Raw genomic sequence first — 19,935 nt, forward strand, 5'->3', positions numbered from 1 at the left:
TAACCCAGTGTTCTTAGGAGGAGTGGAGAGGCAGAGCTGCCCTTACTGCTCCCAGATCCTCACATGGTGACAGAGTGCACTATTCCTAGAAGCAGAAGGGAAAACAAACGCCAGCAGCACAGCTATCCTCCAAAACCCGCCACTTCCTTCTCTTCTAAACTGATTCCCATATCCATTCTCCTGTACCTAAAATAACTAAAAGCCAAAACATTGAAATCAATTTGGATTCTGACTTCAGAAAAATCTATCCACTTTTATTCTCAATGCCTGCCTGACTAGCCAGCTTCCACCTTCTTTCAGAGAACAAGCTCTTTGGAAGCAATGGAAGTCGCATGACATTCAGGCATCAGTCCTATAGGCATACAAATGCCATACCCACCTTTTTTTTTTTGTTTTCAGATATTCCTAATTTATTATCTGAACCTCACTTTCTTCAAATATTAATTGGAGATAATATCTCCTGAAAGAGCTGCTCTGAGAAATATACATGACTATGACTATTTGGTACCCAAAATAGAGTAGGCACTAAATAGTGACTAATTCATTCCTTTTCTCCGTCCTACATTCCCCCTAAGTGGAGAATCATCCAAATCTGTGGGCCAGTGTGTTCTTGTCTCTAACTAGCACCTGCCATCATGATTGGATGGTTAGGACTGAAAAGTGCTATCTTATTTAAATAAGACGGAATGATAATTAAAGGAAGAGTTACAGACATTATTGATTATAGTTATGACCAAACCAATGAACTGAAAGTGACAGTCTTTTCCTTTTTTCTTTAAAAGAGTCCTTGAAAAATATCTGAGCTATTTAGTCTCCTGGAAGAAAATGTATATGGGAAACCCCGATCTCTAGAAAGTAAAAAGGACCCCAAAATTTCTCTGCCAGCTTGTCAAATGGAGAAAAGAGAACACAAACATGAAGGCTGGACTTGGGGCTTCGACAAATTTTAGCAACTTATTTTATATATAGTAAAACATTATCTGGGGCAAGGTCTAACACATTTCAAACTATTATGCTAGAAGCAATTTGAAGTCAACTATCACAGGACATGTGATAAAGTTACTTTAAGGTTCTCAAGAAATTCCTTGATTTGTTCATTGAATTCTATTTTATGTGATAGAAACTTTTCATTATTTTGCAAATAAGTCAGTCATTGCTCCTAAAATAAATAAAAAAAAATGATGAATATCCAAACCTAATGGATTCAACAGACATTCTTAACATTCAGTTTACACATTTAGCTACTGAAAATAAAACTTCATTTTTCCTTTCTCCTTCATTTTCTTATTTCCTGGTTGTTATCTGCTGAGGGAGAGAGAGAGCGCGCGTCACAGGAAGGGAACCTCCAATACTTTGTCAATTTTAAAGGAACCATAAAATATCAGGTTTTCTAAAGAAACACTAGCAATTCTCCTAATAATAAATATGTAGCATATTCACATATGTAAATTATAATAAAATTAATATTATGTGTAACTTATCCCAATAATTTCATATGTATATAAGTGAGGTGTGTGTATATATATATACGTGCGTGTATCTGTATAGTCATTCCTTCTCTCTCGCACACACATAGACTCAATAAATCCAAAAGGCATGTTCTGTGAGGTTCTAAGAGAAAAGGACTTAAACTGCCCAGGGAGCGGAGCAGCCTTTAAATAACTCCGAAGTGCTCTTGTAATTGAGGCACAGCTCCTGCTTTTCAGCAAGGCACTGGTGCTGAGGCCTCTTCATTTAGAAATTCTCAAATTCTTTTTTCAGATATTTGTTCCCTGGTCAGCTTAGTCCCATTGGCACCTTCATCTGAAAAGGAAGGAGGTGGTAAAATAGAAATACGTGCCCCGACTCGGGAAGCGGGAATCCCTTCCACACCCCAGCAACTGATCCCCTCTCTCCTCGCCGGCCCGCCAGCCGCTGCTCTTCTTCCAGGCGCAATAGGAGAGGAGGCAGTGAGTGAGGCAAGGCCACAGAGTGAATGGAATCAACGTTCACCCCCAAAGCTCACCTCCTTTGCAACCCCGATCCCCACCCCTCACCACCTACGGCCGATCTTCCCTTCCACCCTTCCATCCTCCGCCCAGTCACCCAAAGCTGAAGCCACCGCGGGGGGTGCGGGGGTGCGGGGGTGGCGTGTGGGAAGAGCTGGGGGCTTCCTTCGCACCCACCCCTCACGCGCCCTAGAATGTCCTCTGGGGAAGGGGCTGCCCATAACTTGGAGGAAGTTAGAAGGCAAAACCTACCGCGCCCCAACCCTCCGCGGGGCCTCAACCCCGAAGGCGAGGGGCGAGAGAAGGGAGTCGGCGGCGAGAGCAAGCGCCCCGGGGCTTACCACGAGCACGGGGACCCCGGCGGCCAGCGAGTAGAGGAGCACGGGGGGCACGGCGCTGCTGTCCTCCGGGCCCGGGTAGGGCTTGCGGTAGGCGCTGTCGTGGCAGAAGAAGCCCTGCACGTTCACGGTGAACGTGTCCGTATACTCGAAGTAGTACGCCAGCATCACCGTCCCTGCCATGATCACCATCTGGAAATAGAGCATGCTGCTGGTGAGCGCCGCGGGCAGCAGGGGCATGCACGCCTCCCGGGCCGGGCCGAGCCGAGCCGAGCCGAGCGGGCGGCCGACGCGGTGGGCCCCCTCCCCGGTCCGCCGAGGCAGCCACCGGGGGCGCGGCGGCGGAGGCGGCGGGAGGACTAGGCGCGGGAGGCGGGATGGAGCCGCTGGAGGAAGAGGCGGAGGCAGGTCCGGGCTTCGAGGCGCCGGCAGGCTGCAGAGGAGGAGGCTACCCCCGGACGAGCCCCCTCTCCCCTGCCCGCCCCCTGCCCGCCGCAAGCGCCGCCCGCCCCGGCGCGGGGTCGCGAGGGAGGGCGGGGAGTCCCGGGCGACGGGCAGCGGCCGCTGCGCCCCTGCACGAGACCATTCGAGAAGCGGCGGCGCTGGGTCAAGCCCCCTGGCCAGCCCGGAGGAGGCGGCGTGGGCGGACCGGGCGGCAGCCGGCGGGACAGCGGCACCTGTACTCCTCAGAGGGCGGACGCTGTGGGGCTGGAGAAGCTCCTCGCGGGGGTAAAATGAAAAAGGGGGGAGGGGAGGCAGTAGAGATGGAGCTTCCAGAAACTCTTCCGAGGCACCAGCTGAGCGGTTTAAGAAACCCGCACAACGCCTGGGAAAATGGTGCGTGGACGCGTCTTCTGAGCGCAAAGCCCACCAAGGCGCAAAGTGCCTATGCGGCGCCTCGAGTTTCAACCGGTGCGTCCAGCCTTCATTCCTCGAATTCCTTGACCCAGCCCGGGGCTCCGAGCCTGGCGGTGGTTTCTAGGTGCTGTTAGAAAAATCTCAGGATTTTAGATTCGGGGTTTCTTTGCCTCCTCTGCAGCCTCCCAGGGCTTTGTGTGTGTATATATATATGTATAAATAATAATAGAAATCATAGCCCAGTAGCTCCCGAAGCATCATCTCTTCTACAGCAGCCCCTTCCTGGATCCATGCATTCTCTTGCTCATCTTTTCAGTCTGTCTTTATTAGCTGCTTGTGAGAGGAGGCATTGCAGATTCCAGGCACTGAGCGGTCCCAGCCACCAGGGTAGGAAAAAGGACTATTTGCCTCATCTTGTTATTTATTCCCTGAATTCCAGGGAACTGCAGGGATTCCTCAGGGGTCAGGATAAAGGAGAGGGAGACCAATGCTGGCTCACAGCACATGCATACAAAAATTCATACGTCCATGGGTGTCCACGCCTATGCGTGGGTATGTAACTAACTATGGAACTGCATATATGCAAGGAGCCCGTTCTGTCATGCCATGTGGGTCCCTGCTGCAAGCTTAGTCAGCAGACTCTCAGGGGGTCTTTCTTTGAGCCTCAGGCTGACACCCCTCTACTCCAGTGAGCGGGTGAGGAAGCATGAATACAAGCAAGAGGAGGAAAATATTTTTAGAACCGTGCCCTGCTCATTAAAACCTGGAATCACCTTAGCAGGGTTCTAGAATGTTGGTTCATTGTAATAGGCTGTAGCTTGATGAATTTTAGAGGTGGGCCTTTATCATCAGGAAAAACAAAACACTGTTGGCTTAAAAATCTGTTGAAATCTGGCAAATGATCGGTAGTTTTGGGATGGGATAGTAATGGCAGTGTGAGTTTCTTATGCATACCTCACCCTCCGCATTGTTATAAACATAATTCCACAACTAATTACTTAGAGCTACAGGATAGACAACACTAAGCAATGTGTATAACAAGCAATTTTGGGCAGTGGGAGTAAGCTGTTCCAAAATGGACATGAGCAGCTTATATTATGAAAATATAACTACTATAAAGATACACGTTTTAAGGCTTCATTAAGAAAATCATTCTAAGACTGTAAGGGTATTTAAACTGCTACTCTGGTTCTAAATAGGAATCCCCCCAAACTATCTCATTCACTGAGGAATGCCCCTGAATGCCCCTGAAGTCTTGTTTATAGACAATTTTCCAGTTTTTGGAAGAATGATGTTAATTTTTAAGGGTAACTCATTTCTTCAGTCTAATGAAAGTGTGCATTATTTTCACAATTAAGACTCATTGTAATGTGTTGTTAATGCATATGCAGTGCCCAGCACAGTACATGCAACACAGCAGAGTCCTTGTCTGACCTGTTCACTACTGTGTGCCCAGCATGAGCACTGCAGTGTATTGCACATTATGGTTATTTAAGAAAAATTTGTCAAGTAAATCGATGAACTGGCTCCTCTAAGAACAATGGGAAACTGTTTTCACATAGAAAATTTGTCAAGGGTTAAGGAGTCAGAATCTGGATAAACACAGCCCACATACTTACATGGTCACACTGAAGTAGAAGGTGTAGGTTCAGCATAAGAGCAGCGACTCTGGTATTGCCTCAGTGCAAATGCTAGCTCTGCCACTTACCACTTCTGGAAGCCTGGGCATGATGCTTCAACTCTTTCTGCCTTAGTTTCATCACCAGGAAAATTGAGATAATACTAGTACCTAATTTACAAGGTGGCTATAAGGATTAAATGATGCTAAGCTTATTATGTCTGGCACATTTAGTAAAATTTAATTTCTAGGCATAAATGTATCTAACCTACCTCAAGTAACTCAGGGCATTTCAACAGCCATCACCAGTCACTTTCTTCTCATTTTATTGCTTACAAAATGATTCTGGTTGAACCCATATTTTTGTAACTGTGCAAATTTTTTTATAGATTTGTGCACATTCTGTCTTCTCCTTCAAGTGCTCTCCATCTCAGGAATAAGATGTTATATTCCTTCAGAATTCTAATATCCCCTAATATTTGTCTGTTTTAGATGGTGAAAGAATGTTGTTGACTGATTCATGGTTGACTAACCACCCAGTGCTGAAATTCAAAGTTAATATTGAATCTTAACACATGTTATAAGGATACCAGTATTAAATTCACCTTCCATGAATATTTGAGCAGACTAGATATTCATAGAAGTGGTTCAGGGTGGATGAAAGAGCATGTGAGTTATGTGCCCTTGGGCTAATTCCTTTACCTTCCTAAGCCTGAGCTTCTTTGGGGGCAAAAATGAAGTATTTTTTTTTTAACCTTTGGGCTTATTTTGGCAATTAAATGAGAATATGTGAGCTGTCTGGTCCAAAGTAGGCACTTATTTAGGTGTTTCTTCACTTTATTTTCTATTAAGTCATTTAAGCTAATTCTTTTCCAAAATATATCTTTCCAGCTGCAAAGAATCCCTTGGAATCATGCCTCAATTTTTACTTGCTTCTGACTCTTTCTAGATGAAAAAAGCACTACTGATATTTGATCCTTTACAATCCTGCCTGAATCCTTAATTTCATTCTTAGGTACATCACTGTGCTTTCAAATGTATTATAGCTGTCAGTCTTAGCAAAACACTGTCTTGTCCTTCAAACTGTGCCTATCTCAGCTGCTACCAGCGTGAATAATCTAGGTCAAAAATGTGGAATTTATAATTTTTATTTTCCAATTTCTCATCATTCAAATTATAGTTAGATGTGCATGACTTAACCACTCTCACTCCTACCTTGTTTCTCCACCATAAAACATGAACATGGTAAACGTTAAGACAAATCTTGGGAGGAACATTTATCAATTCCAACACCTCTCCTCTCTCCACCCCAATACTATATGCTCTAGTAAGAACTAGTAAGGTGCTCGACTAGCATGGGATGATATAGTCCTCGTCCATATGGTTTATAATTCTTCTTCCACAGACAGAAGATGGACATACAAAAAGTCAAGGTGGAGGGGACCTTTATCTTGGTAGGAAGTACAAAGACAAACTGAATAGTCCTTGGATGGGCGAGGATTGAATATTTCTTGATGGCTTAGATAAGTGAATGTATTCTCCCTATTTAACTTTGAAAACCTAAGGTGTCTGCTAGAAGAGTACAGAACATCTGTACCTGGCTCCTCAAGATTATTATCAACTGGGTCCTATACAACAAATATTTTATTGTTGAAAGAGCTAGATTGAGATTTTCCTCTAAGGGCCAAGGATTTGACTTTCATTGATTTATAGACATAGTGTTGGTAGCAAAGACATACCTGAGCATTTCAAAACAAAAAAAAATACAGAATGTTAAATGTTGGTTTCCATGTGTTTCAGGTAAATAGTGCATAAGCCCAGACATTCTCCTGAAATGTTCTCATTCCGTATGCAAAAACAGAGAAAAAAAATTATAACTGAGATAGTGGAATATGAAGGATTGAGACAGTTTTACATAAGACAAACTAGGGAAGCATCTTCAAAAGAATAGATTTCTCCTTTAAACAACAACAAGAACAACAGCAACAACAAAACCTATACTCACAATGCCAAACCTGAGCTAGACTAGTTAAGGAGATTCAAGGGTGCACAAAGATAGATGAGTTTGAACTAATGCAGAACTTTAAATATTAACATATAGGTTGGTGGAAGATCTCATGAGGATAAATTTGGAAAGAGATTTTTTTTTTAATAGGCCGGGTAACTGCTTCCAGAATAAGTAAGAGTATCTGGTATTTTATTCTAAAATTATCTAAAAGCCTACAAAAGGCAGTGTCTAGCAGCTTATTATTGGACTGAATCTGGGGAATGAACAAATACACTAATCTACTAACTCCCAGACTACTTGATATGAGGAATGCCCCTGAAGCTTGAATAAGAGAAATAAGTTGTAGAATCTGGTTAACTCAAGAAATGTTGTGCTTAAAGACATTCACATAAATTCAAAGATACAAAATTCTGAAAGGCAAATTTGAAAAGGTAGGAATATTTGGGATTACACCCTTGACCTCTTCTTATTGATACCGTACGGTACGAGATCCTCACAAAATGATTTCCAGTGTTTAATTTAGGACATAGCTGCTTTCTTAAGCAAACAGGAAGCAAAACAGCTAGGGTAGTAATTGGAGTGTCTGTCTTTGAATTTCCAGTTGTTATGGGATGTTTAATTCAAAGGCCAGATGCTTCTGACCTGGACAAGTTGTACTTATCTTGGGACCACTGAGATGTCTTTCAAATGCCTTACTCTGTGTCTGTATTATAGCTTATTCTATTCTACATTTCCAGCATTTTAAGTTTACACTTTTAACACAGTAATCACAAACAAAAAGTATATTTTATTAGAGAATCCAGTTATATTTCACCGAGGGTACAGATATGAAATTAATGGACCAGGTGAAAAGAGCTAAAATAACATAAACTATTAAGGCTGGGAAAGAAATGAAATACTTAACTGGTATGTAAGGGAACACTCCTATGTGAACATAACATTTTTAAATTATTAAGTTAGCAAAAGTTAATTGGAACATACTCATAGTGTTTACTGTGTAAACCTGGCAATTACTTTGTCTGAGTCTCAGTTTGCTCATCTCTAAAATTGGGTGAATGAATCTTAACTATGCAAAGATATTGAAAGGCTTATATTTATAAAATGCTTCATAAATAGCAAAGCATTGGGAAGATCTGCATTAGAAAATATGTGATCAGGAAAAGAGAATGCCTAATCTAAGTAGGTGCTCTGTTTTCTTCCCATCAGTGGGTTCCAGCTCACAAAAACTCAGATTCATCACTGCCTGGTCTGTTTCCACATCTGTGAATACTGGATTGTTTACTATATGTTTTCATCATTAAAATACACATTGTTAAGTATAAATCCATGAGTCTATAAAATCAGAGGATGTTTCAAAATATTCAAATTCCCTGAGAATAACTTTAAACAATTACTAATAAAAGTACATAAGAGTGTGTCAGTGAAATATGGTGGTTAAATGCAAGGATTGGGGATTCAACAGATCTGAGTTTGTATCTTTGCTGTGTAGAATCGTGACTGTGGGACTTGACCAGGTCATTTCAGTTTCTCAGTGTCTACAGTGTCCTAAAATGAGGCTAATGTTTCCTACTTCACCGAAATGCTGTACAGAGCCTAGGCCATTCTTGATAGCCACTGATCATGACTGCAATTGTTATTCATCACCACACTGGTATAATTCTGCCACTGCTGGATCAGCAAACCTTTCATTGATCTATTTGAAATTGTGGCAGCATTCCTACAGAAGTGTTTTTGTAACTTCACGTTTCTCGAAGACACTTGAAAGTCACTATTTGTATTATGATAAATGAGGACCACTCTAAACTAAATCACACGTCCTGTTAATACTTTGAGAAACAAAAGTTCTTTAGCAGTGATACAGAACACACGGGGCAACTAAGCTGATGACAGCTGCAGGTTCTTTGTCAAAGCTTCAGACTGTGAATGCTCATCAGTATTTGCCTGGTTGTCCTTCAGTGTCCTGCACTAGATAAATGACTGAAATAAAAATATGGCAGAAACTAGGCACTCAAAATCATTCTTTATGTTAACACTTGGACCATAATCAACTATTAATTTTCATCTTTAAAAACTGGGATCAAGAGCAGATGAACGAATCAAGGTTCATAATCTTGATTAATGAAAACCTGATTTATTCATAACTGGACCCCCTGCCACACTGGAAGCCTCAATTAAATGGAGAAGATTTAATAGTATTCTGCACACCACTTTTTGGAAGATAAGTAAACCAAAACTAATGCTGTTATACCTCTTCAGTAAAGTGGAGATAGTTGTGAGGATCAGAAATTTGTGAGTAAAATAGCACTCCCCTCCTTTCTGATGTATAGTAGTCACTAAATAGTCTTGTTTAAAGAAAAATAAACATATATCAGACACTTTTTTACAAAAGGCCCAGAGTTTACCCTGCCATCAGCACTTAAAAAAAATCAATCTTCTACATCTTGTTCTGCTACAGTAATGAACAGTAAGAACTGAGCGTTAGAATAATGACCCCTATGTCAGACCATCAAAGATAAAGGCAGTATATTCAGCATGTTTTGATTACTAATTTAGGAGTCCTGACAGAAAAGAGGGTTTCTATTAATAAAAGCTGTAGTTCCCCAGGAAACCCTCTTTTATGAGACTTTTATGAAGTTAATTGAGTTTTTACTATTTGTGTTCTGCTCTCTACTAGAGATCTATATAAGCCTAAAGATGTATTAAAGCAAGTCATCAGTGACTAAAAAAAAAGTGGAAATATTTTGTACTTATCCATTAATTAAACATGTAAAGCATCATTACACATGAAAGCATTGGTTATAATGGTTGATTGATAAAATAATGAAATGTCTTTAGAAATACTGATACAATAACAGTGATACTCAGAAAAGTAAACAAAACAATATTCACAGTGATATGCTTCTCTTCCAAATACTTCCCCCGACTTTCTTTCAAAATGATTTTGTTTAATTTCACAGTGGTATAGTATATAAATACTTATTGTTAATTATTATTATTTTTGGGAAAGAATCTTGCTCTGTAACCCAGGCTGGAGTGCAGTGGTGTGATCATGGCTCACTGCAGCCTTGACCTCCTGGGCCCAAGCCATCTTCCTACCTCTGTCTCCTGAGTAGCTGGTAGCAGATATGCAGCACTACACCTGGCTTATTTTTTGACGTTTTTGTAGAAAGGACCTACACCTGGCTTATTTTTTGACGTTTGTGTAGAGAGTACGTCTGACTCTGTTGCCCAGGCTATTCTTGAGCTCAAGCTCAAGAACTGTTCTGAGTTCAAGCTATCCTCCTGCCTTGGCCTCTCAAAGTGCTAGGATTACAAGTGTGAGCCACTGCATTTGGCCTAAATAATTATATCTATATATATTTTTTGAGGTGGAGTTTTGCTCTTATCGCCCAGAATGGAGTGCAGTGGCGTGATCTTGGCTCACTGCAACCTCCACTTCCCAGGTTCAAGTGATTCTCCTGCCTCAGCCTCCTGAGTAGCTGGGATTACAGGCGCACACCACTACACCTGGCTGATTTTTCTCTTTTTTTTTTGTATTTTTTAGTAGAGATGGGGTTTCACCAGATTGGTCAGGTTAGTCTTGAACTCCTGATTTCAGGTGATCCACCCACCTCAGCCTCCCTAAGTGCTGGGATTACAAGTGTGAGCCACCATGCCAGGCCAATAATTATTATGTTTTTAAAGTTAAAATGTTCCATGACTTAGTATCTTCCAATTCGACAATTAAGATGTTATTTTCTTTCCTTAATGAAAATTACATCCCTTGCTTATAGTTGTAAACTCTTGGGGAGAATAGAGACCCATAATTTGGTAATCCATTCAAGTATGATGAAATTTAGGGCAGAGTTTTCACCATCACCAAAATAGCATTCTGAAAATCATCCGAAATTTTTATGGAAAAACGCCCTTGAGACAATTGCTGCAATTCGTCCACTTTTTCATTCGTCATGACAGAATACCTCATTCAAAGCAGATGATTAGGAAACTAGACAGAGCATGAAGGAAGGTCTGTTTTTCCTAAGTCTGTTATCATTCTCAAAGACAAGAAGAGCCAGAAGTGAACCTTGGATTGAGCTACAATTTGAATCCCATTCATCTTAAACTAAGAAACCAGTCCCCAAGTAATTAACTAATTGTCTGAGGTCAGGTAACTACAGAGCAAGGAAGAGAACCTCTTGGTTTTCTAATTTCCAGTTTACTTTATTGCTGTTATTATTTTCAGCAAGACAAAGTCATGTTTTTATCATAATCAAGTAGCTTAGTTCTTTGGACTGAGTGTATCTGTATCTATTATATTTAACTCTGTCTAAATGACTTTGTATGAGAAAGGATTCCAAGCATGTCCTATATCTAGGTTCTCTGAATCTTAGTCCAGATGTTCTTCTACTGTAAAATATTGCTTCTTGGCCAGGTGATGTGCCTCACACCTGAAGTCCCAGCACTTTGGGAGGCAGAGGAAGAAAGATCACTTCAGCCCAGGAGTTTGATACCATCCTGGGCAACATAGCAAGACCTCATTTCTATAAAAAATAAAAATAAAAATAATTAGCTGGGCATGGAAGTGTGTGTCTATAGTCTCAGATACTCTGGAGGCTGAGGCGGGAGGATCGCTTGAGTCCCAGGAGGTTGAATGCAGTAAGCCATGATCGTGCCACTGCATTCCAGCCTGGGTGACAGAGTGAGATATTGTCTCAAAAAAAAAAAAAAAAAGGCTTCTTTATGTATCTACCTCCTAATTAATATAAATGTTTAGGAATAAAAGTTTATGTGGGAAATTTCAGTTTGCATAAGGGGCCTAACAACGTGTGTTTTTGGTTGAGAGAAATAAATGAGAGAACATATACAAATATACTTTGTAACTTGTGTTACAAAGGAATCTGCCACAGGTGTATTTGCAGTTTCACTTTTAAGCCTTGTTAACTTTTAGGAAACATGTCGCTAATGGTGGCATTTCAGGGATGTGGCAAAGTGAATTTGGGGCAAAGTGGACAAAATACATGATAAGCACAGGACTCTCATGTGCTGTTACAGCATGCAGTACAGAGACCTCAAGAAGTTTCAAGCTTGAGTCTGCAGACTTTTAAACCTAACATATTTGTAATTCTACAAGAGCATAAAATTACTCTTTTGGAAATAGAAATGGAAGTTACTCCTGAGTGATACAGAGTTTTCATTTTGGTGTTCGGTGGACCTGCAGATGAGGCTGTAGGTTTGAAGAGTAGGTGCCCCTATATCTCTTTAATATTTGATAATCTGTCTTGGTTACCTAACCAGGAGATTAGAGGAGAATTGGGTGTAGACACGTGTATCAGTCTCCTCAAGCTGCCATAACAACAGACTGTAAACAACATAAATTTATTCTCTCATACTTGTGAACACTGGGCGTCCAAGACAAAGATACCCATCAGAATTGGTTTCTGGCGAGGCCTCGTTTTCTGGCTTGTGGATGGCTGCCTTCTTGCCCTGTCCTCACATGGTCTTTCCCTCTGTGTGTGCACAGAGAGACATTGATTTCTGCTGTTGCTGCTGCTTATAAGGACACCAGTTGAACCTGATTAGGGCCCCACCCTTATTTCCTCATTTAACCTTAAATTACCTCCTTAAAAACCCTGTCTCCAAATACCATTACGTTGGAAGTTAGGGCTTCAACACATGAATTTAGGGGGATACAATTTAGTTTATAACAGCTTCTGGAGTAGCTTAGACTCTACTTGGGAGGGTGTTACACACTAAATTCTACTTAAAAGAACCCACAGCTCTCCTAAGTCAACATCTTGGGATGTTTTATTAGGTTGAACCATGTGAAGTTGCCATTTCTTTAGGTGAAAAAGACTTGCTCACTGACAACTTTAATTGCATCAGTCTATACAAGGTCATGTAGGTATGCTTTATTGCTGAACCATCTAGGTGATCTCATAAATTATAACATTGAGAAATAAATCATATGTACTCATTTTTAATGATGTCATGCCTCCCAATCTGACAGATTTGAACTCTTTAAAGTTAAGTGTGAGACAAAGTTAATTTTTATTACCTCATTATAAAAGTCAAAAAGCATGAATTAAAACCAAATTAATGGCACATAACTTTAATGATTTATTTGGCAAAATAACTCCACTAAAACCCTTTTCAATGTGATTTTCATACTATACATATTGATAATGAAGGTCACTCTTACTCACTTACATATAGCCAGAAGTAGGAAATGGCAAAATATGAGGAGTTTGGAATAAGCACACTCATATTTTTTATCTTTGGATTAGAAATTTAATTGCATCTTCTTGTTATACTGATAAAGTCATATGCTATGCTTCAGGAATTGCAACAAGTCAATTACTGACAAGTGATGCGGTCCAGTATCAACTGAGATAAGGATGCTTAGAAATCAGCTTCATCAGAAGACTTTCCTAATGCTGTCTGGACCACCCAAGCCTTTTTTGCACTTAAGTTTTGCTTCCTTCTTTCTCGTTGGATATGACTGCATGAAAAGGAACAGATAAAACTTGCCTCAATCATTTATCAGCATCAGAATAAATGGTGTCACCAGTTCTGCTGGTTATATTTCAAACAGATGTACCAAATTCCTACCCTCTGGGAACTCACTCCGTAAGATAACCTTGTACTAGAAAGTCATGCTACCTAGTGTTTTGCACTTGTGTAGAAACCCACTTAAGAATTTATGATATGCAAAGATCTCTATTATGCATAGTACTATAGATTATCTCTGGTCTGTTAACAAAATCATTCATAAAAACGTCAGTATTAAGAGTTTCCACACCTATAAGGTCAGGATGATGACAATTTCTAAACATATACCAGGCTACCTCAACTTTATGATAGATGGGAGGAAAGATAGACATGTTTGGCTATTTACTCTGTGCCAGACACTTTACATGCTTTAATTTTATATAATTATTTTGAAAATCATATGAAAGTAATATCATTACTCTCTGCTTTGCAAATTTTGAGGGTTCGAGTACTTTCCTACTTGCCCACAATTCATAAGTAGCAGAATTGATGTTTGAATCTAGATCTGGCTAGTTCCCAAGGTATTTCTATTGCACCATATTGACAATTTTTAATATGTTATACCAATTCCAAAAATACCATTATATGTATTCAACAATATATTTGAGTAAACAAGCTGTGATAGATCCATATAACAGAATACTAATGAACAATAAAAGAAAAAAAACTCCGTAATTTGGATGAATCTCAAAGACGTTATACTTCAGGAAGGAAGCCAGTCTCAAAAGGTTATGTAGTGTACTGTTCTGTTTTTATATCATTCTTAAAAAGACACATCTGTAGTGACAGAGAGCAAATCGGTGGTTCCCAGGGCTTTGGCGTGACTATGAAAGAATATCATGAGGAAGTTCTTTGGACTGATGGAACTGTCTTGCATCCTGATTGTTATAGTGATGATCTGAACTATATGTATATTATAATACATAGACCTGTATACCAAAAACATCAAGGAAAAAGAAATATCTGAAACATGGAAAAAGAAGAAAGGATGACAGTATACTAAAGCTTCCAATATTTTTATAGTTTTATTTTTACACAGAAGGTGACGTGTTTTCTGAGAGTCTTTAGTCCCATATGGACAGGTACATATTCTGAGGTATCTGCGTTTGGAAGATGATAAAACATGATGCTTAGGAATAATGGAGACTGACATGTAACAGTCTTTTGAAGTTGGTATGTACTGTGTTTATCCTAAGGAGTATGGTGGACACCTCAGTCAACAAATCAATGCATTAAGAGCAGATTCCATCCAGTAGCCAGAGAGAACTTAGATAAGTCCTTAAATCCCATAGTTCCTTCCCAGGATAGCCAGTGGGTGGCAGGTATAGGCACCCTGTCTCGGTGATTAGGGAGACTGTACCGATTCCTATGGAGAACCAGGGGACTAGGAAAGAGGCATTGGAGGGGAACAAAACACATTTGTGTCAATCGAACTTAGAAAGTGGAGTTTGGCAGGATGCTGGGGCTGATGAGGGGGGGGTAGAGTGCCAGAATCCAATCTGGCCATATCAGATAGTAGGTCACCCTCTGACCACATCCACTGACCACGTCCACTACCTGAATCTAACAGCTTATTCAGAATTAGCTTAGGAACTTGCGTCTTTAAAGGTTAATGACGGAGGCTTGGGGGAAAGAGCTGGCTCTTTAAGTGGTTTACTTGTAGCTTCATAGGGTTATTGAACCTTCCCAAGGGTTCAGGAATGCTATTAAATGAGTTCATATATGTGAAGAGTACTATAAACATTAGGGTACCACACAGGAGTTAGTCATTATTAACCTTGAAATTGGGAGACTGACTCAATGGAATATAGTTAACTAAAGGATTAACATCTGTAAGGTAACCAAAATACCAAATGCTCAGTCTTTCAAGTTTTTACACATGCATTTCAGGTAAACATAATCCATATGTGCTTGTACATTGTGTAAATATTCATATTGCATATTAGCAAACACATATAAATGAGTTGAAAATTGTGACTTACTCAGTAAAACCATAGCAGCCCATCTTGATTAGAAGATTACCCTTTCAGAAAAACCATTAAAATGCAAATATATTAAATAAATCAAATTTGGGGGGGTCAAATTTTCTGGGGACATACAATCTTTTAGCAATATTGCATCTCTACAAAATTTCCATCTGAATTGTACTAACGATGTGCAGACTGAGAGTGCAATGAAAGAAAAATGTCTAAGACTATGGGCTTTAGCTGTACCAGATGTTATATGTTCTGACAACTAAATCAAAAGGAGATGGATAAAAAAAATCCTTGCGCATACTTTATATATATTTGCTAGGAGAGATACACTCTATAATAAGTAATTCACAGGGAAAATAAAATAAGTGTGTATTATTTTTAATGAAAACAATTCACGTATATCAAAACATTAAGTATATTTACAGCATTATGCTAATATTTTTATGAGGCACACTGAGTAAAGGCCTGAGTTCTGTTTTAACAATGACTTTTTCAGGCAAAGCCCCTCTCCACCCAACTGACTCACAAATGTTATATTCAGAGGTGTATGTTCTGACAACAAAATCAAAAGAAGATTGATAAAAAATCTTTGCACATACTTTTTATATATCTGTTAGGAGAGATATACCCTATAATAAATAATTCACAGGGGAAATAAAAAAGTGTATGTTTTTTTTGACTAACATAATCATATATATCAAAATATTAAGCATATTTACAATATTATGCCAGTATTTTTTACGAGGCATACTGAGTAAACGCCTGAGTTCTGTTTTAACAATGACTTTCTCAGGCGAAGCTCTGCTCCATTCAACTGATTCACAAGGGACACTGAGGAGGTCACCTTTGATGTATCTGTGGCTACCAGGCTTCTCAAATGAAAACGACGATTTAGGCTGAGATAGTAAACAGCTATTTTGTCATCATCAGTGTCTTGTTTTGCTGAATGCTTAGTCTTATCCTTTTGAAGTCATCCAAGCAGGACTGCTCAAAGCCACTCTCTGAGATAACCCACTACAGAGGAAGTCTGACAGACTCTCAAAACACTAGTTGTTGTCTTGTTGTATTCTGTGACTTCACCTTTTTTAACCCTGACAGCGCTCCCAAACTTTGCTGCTCATTGAAATCGCCTGAGGAAATTTAAAACTCTTGCTGCCCAGGTCACACCCTATTCCAATGAAATCAGAATGTATGTGGGTGGGAGCTAGGTAGTCACAGTTTTTAATAATCCCCAGGTGATTGCAATATGTAGCAAAGTTTGGGAACCACTGCTTTATGGCCAATCTGATATGGAGTATAGTGCCTGACACAGCCAGCACAGCACTTGTATTTGCAGAATAAATCAAAGAATCTAGCCTCAGGATAAAAAGCCTAGCTGTTGCAAACTTCTAGTCCTGCACCCATTCTTGCTGTAATTTCCCCAACATTCAATCTCTCAGACAATTTGTATGCAAATGTTAAACCTCATTAAATATGGATATTCAAATGAAAATAATAACACTATATTACTTTTAAATTATTGGATTACTAAAGATATATGCAATGATAAAAACCCATGTGAGTGAGATTGTGCTGAGATGAATATTTTCATGCACTATTTGTAGTACAGCCTTGTTGGAAAGCTATTTAGTGATAGTGACAAAAACTGGCTTCTTGACCCAGTAAGTCTATATTTTTAAATCTGTCCTAAGAAAATAATTGGGACCTATGAAATTAAATTATGGTTTAACCACACTATTTACATCATAATGAAATGGATAAATTTTAATGTCCAGAAACAGAGCATGGTTGAATAAATTGTGGAATGGCAACTCAGTAGTAGATCATGAAGCAACTAAAAATATTACCAAAAAAAACTTCTTTTTTTTTAAATTTATTTTTTATTATTATTATACTTTAAGTTCTAGGGTACATGTGCATAACGTGCAGGTTTGTTACATATGTATACTTGTGCCATGTTGGTGTGCTGCACCCATCAACTCGTCAGCACCCATCAACTCGTCATTTACATCAGGTGTAACTCCCAATGCAATCCCTCCCCCCTCCCCGCTCCCCATGATAGGCCCCGGTGTGTGATGTTCGCCTTCCCGAGTCCAAGTGATCTCATTCTTAGCAAACTATCACAAGAACAGAAAACCAAACACCTCATGTTCTCACTCATAGGTGGGAACTGAACAAAAAAACTTCTAAGAACACTGAATGAAAATCTTTTATAAGAATTAGAATTAGACTTTTATTCTCTTTTTCTTTTTCTCTATTTTCCACATCTTTCTTTAGAAAAAAAAAATCACATTCATAGTGGAAAAACATAACAAAATGATATTGCTAAGAAGATCATAATATAGGTCTAAATTGACATTTGAAGCCAAGATGATGGTGCCTAAAATAGGAAATACATTGCGTTTTGCAAGGGATTTCTGCCTGTGAAAGGCCCAGTCTTGTTTAGCTCTGTCACAATTACACAAGTACTATCGGGGTTTAGGGGCAGTGCCCTCATGCAATGATCTGGATTGGTTAGGGAACATTTCACAGAGAAGGGAGGATTTAAGTGGAATCATAAATAGGTTTGAATTTTAGTAAGAGGAAAGATTTTGGCAGGAGTCTCAAAACCTCAAAACTTTGAATAAAGAAATGAAAGGCAGAAGTGAGATAGATGTGTTTGCAGGCAAATGGAAGATTGACTTAGCCAAACCAATCAGTGTTAGGAAGAAGTGGAAAACTGTTTTCGACAAGGAGACCGAACCCAGAGACTGCTAGGAAGCTTTAGCAGAACAGATCTAATAGTTTGGGCTGTATCCTAAAAATAATGGGAAGCCATCTAAACTATTTGATCAGGAAACAGATAAGATTAAAACAGCACCCCGTGATGATTATGTGGACATTGGTATGTATAATAATTCACAAAGTGAAGGGATAGGGGGCACACCTACAATCAATTGGGAAGCAAAGGCAGTGATCCAAAAATGCAGAAGTGATCTTTTGAAAATTCAGTCTGATCAGGTCACCCCTTTGTTTAATCGTGTTGATAACTTTCTTTTATTTCAAAATAAAGAAAATACTTCTTAACATGTTGTTCAAGGCTCTACATAGCCTCTCCCTACCTCTCCAGTTTTCTGACTCTGTAGCGTGTTCTCCCAAATCAGCACTTAGCTTCTTGCAACCTCTCTTCACCATGCTACCTCCAATTCTAAGGCATCTGCACATGTGGAGTGTGACCTAGAGTGTTCTGCTCTGCTTTCTTTGTCTAATTAACTCCTACTCATACTTTACATTTCAACTTGAGTGTCACTTCCCAGAGAAGTTGTTTCCCACCTCCCTAATCTTCTGATTATAGGCTCACATAGCACTCAGTGTCTTTGAGACATTGCAGTTGTCTGTGTTGAGTCTATACATTTGTTTGGGCTACTATTTGATACCTCTTCATTCTAAGCCCCATGAAGGATGAAATGATGTACCTTTCTTTTGTATCCCCACTGCCTAAAAAATGTTCTGACATTTGGTATGTCCTTAATCAATAGCTGTTAAATGAATGCATGACAAATGAAAAGTGGAATAGGATGGCAGAAGTACAAATTGGAGAGAAAGGAAAAACACGAGACATGTTTTAAAAGAAGAACCAATAGAACAAAGAAGAGTGATGAATAAAAGATGATGCGAATGATGATTACTGAAGAGTCATAGTGCCACTGACCAAAACAGAGGGGAGCATGGGGTAGGGGATGGAGAGAGAGAGTAGGCAGTTTTAATAATGGAAAGTTTAGACACACATAATGACTTGGAGATACAGACTTAGGAATTATTTACATAAAATGATGATCAAAACATAAAAATGGAGAATATCCCACCCTGTGTATGTACACATGGCTTCATATTTCCTTGTGGAGAGAGTACTAGAGTCCTATTCATGGTGTCTTCCTCATTTCTGCCCAAGTGGGAGCAGTGATTTACCTTATTGGGAGTGACAGTGACATACATTGGTTCACATTTTTCCACTAGACAAATGTTATTTACTTAAAAGATGAAAGATCCAGAGATATGTCCTCTCTTTTTGTGGGGAGGCAGCAATTCTGAGTATATATGTCTGCCCCACAGATCTATTCTGTCTCCTTGAGTAATTTCTTTCCATCTTGGAGCTTGGACTAAGAGGGGAGGCAGAGGATGTTAACATTCCTTTTTAGTCACGGGTCTAAAGAAATAGTTAATATAACTTTGCTGATCTGCTATGTCTAATTTTGTAATTAGTTTAAAATTATTTGGTAGGTCTGGTACAGTGGCTCATGCTTAAAATCCCAGCACTTTGGGAGGCTCTCGTGGGGGGTCTCTTGAGACCAAGAATTCAAGACCAGCCTGGGTAACATAATGAGACCCTGTCTCTACAAAAAGTATTTTTGAAAAATTATTGGGCATAGTGGTGTACGCCTGTAACTCATGCCTGACCTGAAGATGAAAGTCAGGCCTAAAGTGTACCATCTCCAGGACACATGTCCTGCCCTCCCTTGCCTCCGTCTGCTCCCCATACCACCCCTTTTTATTCCCTTTTCCTTTGGAAAAAATAGCAAGAATACACACAGTTTTATTTTTATTTTTTAGCAGCTAAAATATCTTATGAATATGACTCCTT

At 39.6% G+C, this 19,935-nt stretch overlaps 1 protein-coding gene across 2 annotated transcripts in view; it reads right to left on the minus strand.

The window, feature by feature from the left end:
• Window positions 1-2,787, minus strand: part of PLPPR5 (phospholipid phosphatase related 5) — a 117,342-nt gene extending 114,555 nt beyond the window's left edge. The window contains exon 1 of one of the 2 annotated variants that reach the window (XM_050778529.1): window positions 2,330-2,787. In XM_050778529.1, the coding sequence (XP_050634486.1) occupies window positions 2,330-2,566 (237 nt within the window). In that variant the 5' untranslated portion in view covers window positions 2,567-2,787. The remainder of the gene's footprint in view (window positions 1-2,329) is intronic. The other variant, XM_050778540.1, reaches the window with a different exon arrangement.
• Window positions 2,788-19,935: the final 17,148 nt, after the last annotated feature.

Source organism: Macaca thibetana, chromosome 1 (genome assembly GCF_024542745.1).
Source record: "Macaca thibetana thibetana isolate TM-01 chromosome 1, ASM2454274v1, whole genome shotgun sequence".
Taxonomy (NCBI): domain Eukaryota; kingdom Metazoa; phylum Chordata; class Mammalia; order Primates; family Cercopithecidae; genus Macaca; species Macaca thibetana.